Source organism: Aspergillus niger (genome assembly GCF_000002855.4).
Source record: "Aspergillus niger supercontig An03".
Taxonomy (NCBI): Eukaryota; Fungi; Ascomycota; class Eurotiomycetes; order Eurotiales; family Aspergillaceae; genus Aspergillus; species Aspergillus niger.
In genome coordinates this window covers 954002-962163 of record NT_166520.1, presented here as the reverse complement: position 1 = coordinate 962163, position 8162 = coordinate 954002, and the positions used below count along the sequence as shown (strand labels likewise).

Below are 8162 nucleotides of genomic sequence, written 5' to 3'. Positions count from 1 at the left end.
CCTGTCTCTCGTTCCGATTTCCTTTCGGCTTCCTCCGTCATCGCCAGCTTCACTTCACTTGCGCCGCGATTACTATATATTAGTCTCCTCCCTACTTGCGCACATTCACCTGGTCCTCTCTTGTTCAATTTCCTTCTTCCCCTTTCTTCTCTACAGTCCTTCTTCCCCAGGACTACTACTATTCTATTATCACCGCCACTACCACCGCCACCACACCACCCTTCACCTGTCGCATTAGCTCCACCATCCTTGGATTGATCGTCTTATCAATACCTGGTGTTGGACAGCTCGCTGATACGGATCAGATGACGTGTTACATAACCCTACGGTAGCCAATACGATGAGTGACGGAAATGCTGGCCAGGACTCCCTACTGGTTCCATATCATGATCGAGCTTCTTCTGCAACAGCCCTACTAGAACCCGCCAACCCGGAAATCCACCCGAATCCTCCTTCCCACCCCAAGTGAGTAGTGTCCTCCCACACACCTGGTCCTTGAATCACTTTTAGAATACTGTCCATGTGTCGCGTTAATATATATTTTCGACCTTTTTTTCTTTTTTGTCTCTTTTTTTTTTTTTTGGTATCTTCTCCTTGTCTGTCAGATCATCATCATCATCATCATCACCAAGTGACTACCATCTGCAATGCTTCTAACAGTCTACATAGGAAGCCACTAGCACCGTTGGTGTCGGATGCTGGCTCCCCTGCCGGATCTTCTACCACCAATCGAGCGTTTCACTCTGCCAGTGCCTCATTTTCGCATAAGAGAGGCGACTCAGGGGGCGCCATCCCGGATGACTTTGCGTCAGATGGCGTGAGTGAGCAAGCGGCCGACCTTGCTTCCTCCAGCGTCCCGAACGGGTGTCGCCAAGCATGGCAGGAGCAATGGAAGCGGTCTGACACCGAGTTAGTCCGCCCATCGAGCTGCGCAGTAGCTGAAAGTCGAATGGGGCAGGCTAGCCCGGCTGACAGCGATGCCCGCCTTCCTAGAAATGCCGCCCCCATGGCGGACGACTTAGGCGGAAGTAATGGTGGCTCGTCCCCGCTTCATTCGCAAGCATTTCGCTCCAGTCCCGTCATGAATGACGGTCGTCCGCCAAGGAACCCAGGCGCCAATCCAGACGAGATGGCCTCCCTCTCCGAAGTGTCACGGGAGTCTGCGGAGGGTCTGAGCTATGGCCAAGAGTCCGCGAGACAATTGAGCAATGCTCAAAGTCCCGTCGGCGCGGTCACTGGGACATCCGGAGGTACATCAGCATCAAATGGGCTTATACTTCAGCTAGTAGAAACTGATTATTGCACAGAAGAAAAACTGATTCAGGATGTTCGAGGAATCTATGCCGGGCTGGTGATGGCGGAAAATAGATGCGAGGTGTGGCACAAGCGGGTCCAAGGATGGCCCACGATGACGCAGGTGCAATATCAAAGCTTGGTTGGAATCCACGGAACTATGCTGCAAGAGTATCACGATTTCTTCCTCTGCTCCCAACATCCTGTCGCGAGCCCCGCACTGAAACGCCTAGCGGAGAAGTATGCCATGCCCGCGCGACTATGGCGCCACGGAATCCATTCGTTGCTGGAATTGCTGCGCCATCGGCTCCCAGAATCCTTGGAGCACATGCTAGCCTTCATCTACTACGCCTATTCCATGATCACACTGATGCTCGAATCGGTGCCCGCTTTCCAGGATACCTGGATCGAGTGTCTGGGAGATCTCTCGCGTTACCGGATGGCCGTGGAGGAATCCGACCTTCGCGAACGTGAAGCCTGGGCGGGCGTGGCACGATACTGGTACAACCAGGCTGCAGACCGGAATTCCAATGTGGGCAGGATCCAACATCATCTGGCGGTCTTGGCCCGACCGGATATCATCCAGCAACTGTTCTACTACACGAGATCTCTGGTCAGTGTTCAGCCGTTCGCGGGCACTCGGGAGAGTATCTTCCTCCTATTCAATCCTTTTCTGAGAGGGCCTCGAGCACTTCATCGCCTGCCACTAGTAAGCGCTTTTGTGGCGGCACATGGCCACCTGTACACTAGAGATGTCGGAGATCGCTTTATCAAGTCGGTCGACACATTTGCATCGCTTCTGAACCAGACAATAAGCCAATTGGGTGCTGCCTTCAGGCTACAAGGGTTCTTCATCTGCGCTTGTAATATTACCGCCATGCTAGAATATGGCAGCCCCGACGCTTACCTGGGCCTCGAGTTCCAGGAGGCGGACCCGTCGCAAGTAGAGTCACTAGACGAGGTCTACGACTCCGCTCTCAACGCCTGGGTTCCTGTCAATGACCTCGAGGCCGTGCAGGCAGAATTCTTAGCATCTCGGGACTCTCCGAATTCGTCGCCTCTGCTCTTTTACGGATCCTACCTCGCTTACCACACTTTGTCCGTGATGCTCGAACAAGTCAATCAGGTCCCTGATAGGAACATATACGCAGCATGCCATGTTTCTCTAGCATTCCTTTGGTGCTTGTCACTTACCCCGCGAGGTATGACCCGCCTGGAAGTTGCGGTACCGTGGAGGAAACTTGCGTATTTCCTCAATACGCTGTTTCGCAGCTACATCAGGCCCGAGATCGCCGAAAGGGAAGACTTTCCCGTCTCGGAGGAGACCACCTGGGTAGCGGAAGACTTCCTTATCCGTGGCCAAACCTGGAGCCAGCGTCTCTATCCTGCTTCTTTCTTCGACAACGCACCTACTGCCGGTGAAGGCAGGAACATTGAGCCGCCGTCTCGGGACATCACAAGGATGTACAGGTGCATATGGCTGGGAATCAGACTTGCCAAGGTAAGAGTCCTACGAATAGGAGGATAGTATGATCGCATAAAATGAGTCATGCTAATAGCGAGCAGTTTGGACGTTGGATCACATATGACTGCAACGAGCGGAAGTTCTCTGCTACCCCATTCGCCCTGGAGCTTGAGACAATTGCCGAAAGACATAACCCCTTTGCTAAGCCGCGTGAGGTCAGCCAAAATAGTGTAGGCAACGATGCGCGTGAAACATGAGGGACGACCTAGCTGGCCCAATTGTGAGCCAAGCAATCTGCACGTTTGTGAAGTATTGAGAAGTGTGAGAGACGCGCTATCTGGGTGGCCCTGATCGATTGTGTAACCACCAAGGGTCCTCGTCGCAATAACATCAAGGCCCGGTATCTGGGCGCTCTAAAAAAGAAAAGAAAAGAAAAAAGGAGAGCCATATGCTTGTGGTGAAATAAATATTGATGCGAGTCCCGCTAAGACACAAGCCTAGCAGCTAGCTTTGTCTGCGTCCGCTCTGAGGTCGATCACAGATGAGATTGCCATGCAACATGGAAAGACCGTCTAGGAGGATAATGTAAGCCCTCCACCCTGATCAAGATATTATCCAGCAGCTACTCACTCCAACCTGTCTTGAGCCTCAGACAGGAATTATTAAATAGTGTAAGATCATCCCTACTGGTATAGGGAGGGAGAGAGGAAGACCGACGTGTGTGATGAGCATTTAGATATACTACTACACCCATCATGGGGAGTGGGCATGAAATAGAAGAAAACGAAGTCACTGGTATGTAATTCAACGAACAAGCTGTCAAGAGAAAAGATGATGGAGAGATCTTCCATGTAGATACCAGATAGATAGATGCGTGGACTACTAGACTAAGCAGACTAAGCATACGTAGAGAGCGGAGCGATGAACCGAGCAGGGAGTGGGGGAGCCGAAGCCGAGCGGAGCCTGCAGAACGAATGAAACCCGCTGAAAGGACAAGTTGGCGCCTGCAACGCGTCTCATGCTGGATGCTAAAGGCTAAAGCCCGCTCTACTAACCTATCTTTATCTCACCACGTTTCCCCTTCGGAGCTCCTCCTCCTCCTCCTCCTACTTTATTATTGCCTTGAGTTCCTCTTTCCCCCCGGTCCCGGACGATGGCCATTATTGTTCATCGTCTTTCTGCTCCGGATCGCTGCTCTCTCTCTCCATGTTAGTTAGGTGATCAATCCTTCAAGACAGCTTCCGTGTCGCATGGCTGGCCAAGATCGGATCGTCTCTGTCCCGTTGAGCATTTGAGCTCACTTCCCCCTCTCCATCCGCTTCCTGTCCGCGATTATCTTCATCCGCTCGAGGCCATCTGTCCCTTCGCCCGACGTCCCTATCCCCTCCTCCCCCCCTTTGTCTTTCAACATCATGGCTGAAGGTGCCTTCCTCGGCACCTGCGTTCATTGCGCCGAGCTCCTGGCGAATGTTCCGCTCTCGGTCCTCCTCATTACCCTGGTAGCAACTCTCGCTGGACTGTCTGTCCTGGTATGTTTGGATTCCATTGATCCTCGGCTTTACCGTTGCGCCCCGGGCTCCCCGTTGACGGGGGATGCCCTTAGTTGGCCTCGCGATTGGAACAGCAACGCTAACTAGCGATCCTCCTCCTGCATAGTTCTACATCACTCTCTACACCGTCGCCCCGGTCCCGCGGAAACCGTTCCCTGAAGAGAAGAAATATCGTACGCTCCTGAAGGATGGATCGATCACGGAGCCGCTCGAGTTACCTTGCTGGCAAGATGCCCTAGATGCTCAGAGACGCCCCGGTCGGGTTCTCGACCACACCTCGATGGAGGAAGCCGACTTGTTCATGTCGTTGGTAGTACCCGCATACAATGAGGAAGATCGCCTGGGAGGCATGCTGGAAGAGGCAGTAGATTACCTGGAAAAGGTCTATGGCACGGTAACCAACTCGGCCAATGGTGCTGAGTCCCCTACGGCGGAAAAAGCAATGCGTCAACGGAAACAGGCTAATGGACACACAAATGGGTCTGCGGCTCATCGTCCGGTACATGACAACAAGGGCTGGGAAATCATCATTGTCTCTGATGGCTCCAAGGATAAAACAGAAGAAATAGCGTTCACGTTCGCCCGAGATCATCAACTCTCAATGCACCCCAAGGGCTACGCCGGCCCTTGGACTCCGGGGACGCATGAGGGTGTCCGCATTCCCCCGGGCACTATTCGGGTGGTGTGCCTGACAGAGAACAGGGGCAAAGGTGGAGCCGTCACCCACGGCATGCGGCATGTTCGCGGCCAGTACGTTGTATTTGCGGATGCCGACGGGGCCAGCAAATTCGAGGATCTAGGAAAGCTTGTCGCGGCCTGCCAGGAGACCGAAGACGTGAAAGGACGCGGAGTGGCCGTTGGATCTCGGGCGCATATGGTTGGAAGTGAAGCTGTAGTCAAGGTATGCTCTCCTACCCAGCTGGCCTATACTTTGTCCTTGCCCGGCATTACTAACCGATAATCCCCATGGAAATACAGCGCTCGAAACTACGCAACTTCCTCATGCATTCGTTTCATTTGATTCTGTGGTTGTTGACACCGTCCAAGACGGCCACTATCAAGGATACGCAATGTGGATTTAAACTGTTTTCCCGGGCGTCGCTGCCATACATTGTACCGTACATGCACTCCGAGGGGTGGATCTTCGACGTGGAGATGCTTATGCTCGCCGAATTTGCCGACATCCCCGTGGCCGAGGTGCCCGTTGGATGGAGAGAGGTCAAGGGCAGCAAGCTGAATGTACTCCGCGATAGCATCGGCATGGCTTGGGGACTGGCTGTCCTACGAGCTGCATGGTTACTTGGTGTTTATCGGCGTACTTGATATATACATACTGCTCTTTATGGGTAAGCCATAGAGAAGAGAAAATAAAGTTGTGAAGCAGATTATTACAACAGCATCATCGTCATCATCATCACATAATACATTCATCTATTTCGGGCTGAAAAAGCATCTACTAGACCTAGTAGTATCCGTAATACATTTCAATTAAAAGTATATTCCTGATCACAGACCGGTTAATACTCCGTAACTGCATGTCCTACCTCTAGTAGATATAACTACAAGAAACCCACAAACATACTGAATAATACTTGCTAAGTACCTGCACCCAGAACCCCAGACTCTCACGCGTTCACCTCAGTCCTGAAATTTGTATGTGAATTTTATGTCATTCCAGCCCGGTGGCGAATCCCAAAACCGGCCCGGAAGAAGCCTAAACCACCTCATTCCCGTCATTGCATCAGCGGCAGAACAAGCGACAGATCCCCGAATCATGCCAGAATTTATTACTGTTCTCAAGCTTTCAGAGTAATCTTCTACTGTGTATTTCTCTGATGATATCACCGACTACACGACAGGAAAAACAGTATATCCAACTCGCATACACATAGTCATTGTTTGTAAGAGCAACGGCATAACTAGTAGTAGTTAGTAGTAGCAACGGAACCACCCCGAACGGCCCTACCCGAAAGCATAGAAGGGGAAATAAGAACGAAAGGATAAAGTTTGTCAATCGAACGAAGAAAGAAAGAAAAAGTCAATTTCTATCGGGCTTGGCTCTCGGTCCGAAGTAACGTGTTTGTTTCATTATTCAGGAAAAAAGAAAAAGAAAAAAGAAAAAAAGAAAAAGTTTTTTTTTTTTTCTTCCGCATTGTAAACCGTCCATGCCGAAATGAGGCGATTGAATTTATTTAAAGAACTGGATGGCTGATGAAAAAGGGATCAATCATTGAAGAGGTGGTCTGATATTTTTCTGACCCCCAAACTTGACTGAACACCCCCTCTTCAATCACACGCCCCCATCTGCGCTGGCTGGTTCAGATCACTCGACTCACATATACCCTCGGTTATCTATAGCCCGGTCAATCTATTCTGCAGGTTATTGAGCTAGCTCATTAACCCAACTAGACTCGTGGCCTCTGGTTTAGCCGTTGACTCTACCGGTTCTCGGAGGAATACCTCCTTGGTTAGCTATTACTTATTTACGTGCTTGCTTGCTTGCTTGCTGAGTGGCATTTGCTGCTAGCTTGTTGGCTTGCTTCGAAGGATTCCGGAATTCGAACTACTACTACCTATTACCTTACTACATACCTCATGGTATGGTGAGACATCCATAGCATATCCGTCCTTGGCAGAGATAACCTGATCATCAGTTGTTCGGTTGTTGTCACTTGCCAGCCTGTGGTGGTAGTCTTCTACTAGGCTAGTGGTGCTGTGGTGACACGCAGAATCTTGTCTGGTGTCTATTACTACTGCTGCTACGTACTGGTGGTTCTTTTCTTTTTCTTTCGGGTGTCAGAGCTGACGTCGTGGAGTGGCTTTATATAGTACTCCTCTTGCGTCGTTGGCAGACACGCTATTGAACCACAGTCTTGCACATCTGATCTATTATATGTGCTACTACTGTACTATGAGTGATTTGATCTGAGTGGATCTCTGTTTGGCTTTGTCGACGGACTCCGAACGAACCCACTAGCTAGCGTGAGCTAGTACATACTTCTTGTCTCTTCACAATGGGAATCCCACGACCACGGGAGCATTGGGGGGATGCTCCCCAGACGAATACAACCAAACCATCGCCATTCCTCAAATTACCTTTGGAGCTTCGTCTCATGATCTACGAATATGCGCTGGTCGTTCCCAACGAATTCACGGATCGTCCGATGATCGTGATTAACGACCGCGGGAACGTCTTCACGGCACGCGGCCGATACCGAGCTCTCTCAATGTGTCCCAGCTGGGTGGGTGAGAACGGTCGAGTTCGCAACCTACTCTCCGTGAACCGGCAAATTCACGACGAGGTTGAGGACTTCGTGTATTCGCAGAATACTCTCTTCTTCCTGAACTCGTTCAATCTTGACCGTCTGGGCACCTTCTTGGACACCATCAGTGCCACGGCGCGCAAGCGCATTCGCAGCGTCGGGTTCGAGATCTTCTTCTTCGTCCACTCGCAAACCGGCGTGCCGAAGCGGACCTTGAAGGAGTATAAAGCAGCCGCCCGCATGCTGATGGAGAAGCTGCCAAATTGGACAAGTACCATGTTTTACTTGGATCCTCGCTTCTACTTCCCTTCTGCTGCGGTAGGGAATTTGGAATCGTCGGCTCGGGGAATCTGGTATCTGGCGACGATTTTTGGAGCTTTGCACAAAGATCTCCATTTCTTTCCACTACCGTCGATGCATCGACATGTTATGGACGATGCGAAGAAATCGCTTCAGGCTGAGACGCGGGCGTCACAGACGAAGCTCGCTATCGCATAGGAACCGGGTGTTATGTTTTTCTTCTCATCATGACTATTTCCTCTTCTTTCTATTCGTCTACATTAGTAATATATTGTCTCACCTATCCAGCCA

The 8162-nt window shown here is 51.0% G+C and overlaps 4 protein-coding genes across 4 annotated transcripts; 3 read left to right on the top strand and 1 right to left on the bottom strand.

Moving 5' to 3' along the window:
* Window positions 1-340: 340 nt before the first annotated feature.
* On the top strand, window positions 341-3334 carry An03g04430 (uncharacterized protein; the record flags this gene model as incomplete). Its single annotated transcript, XM_059747076.1, has 5 exons — window positions 341-465; window positions 670-2794; window positions 2860-2973; window positions 3079-3158; window positions 3289-3334. 5 exons carry the CDS (start codon window positions 341-343, stop codon window positions 3332-3334), a joined length of 2490 nt encoding a protein of 829 aa, XP_059605245.1.
* A 27-nt stretch (window positions 3335-3361) lies between these two features.
* An03g04420 (uncharacterized protein) lies at window positions 3362-3919 on the bottom strand (the record flags this gene model as incomplete). The annotated part of the gene is made up of 3 exons (XM_059747074.1): window positions 3362-3394; window positions 3618-3721; window positions 3814-3919. The coding sequence occupies 3 exons, from the start codon at window positions 3917-3919 to the stop codon at window positions 3362-3364; spliced, it is 243 nt and encodes an 80-aa protein (XP_059605244.1).
* A 251-nt stretch (window positions 3920-4170) lies between these two features.
* On the top strand, window positions 4171-5631 carry An03g04410 (uncharacterized protein; the record flags this gene model as incomplete). The annotated part of the gene is made up of 3 exons (XM_001390285.3): window positions 4171-4287; window positions 4415-5209; window positions 5287-5631. 3 exons carry the CDS (start codon window positions 4171-4173, stop codon window positions 5629-5631), a joined length of 1257 nt encoding a protein of 418 aa, XP_001390322.1.
* Window positions 5632-7322: 1691 nt separating this feature from the next.
* An03g04400 (uncharacterized protein) lies at window positions 7323-8069 on the top strand (the record flags this gene model as incomplete). Its single annotated transcript, XM_001390284.3, has 1 exon — window positions 7323-8069. The coding sequence occupies one exon, from the start codon at window positions 7323-7325 to the stop codon at window positions 8067-8069; it is 747 nt and encodes a 248-aa protein (XP_001390321.1).
* Window positions 8070-8162: the final 93 nt, after the last annotated feature.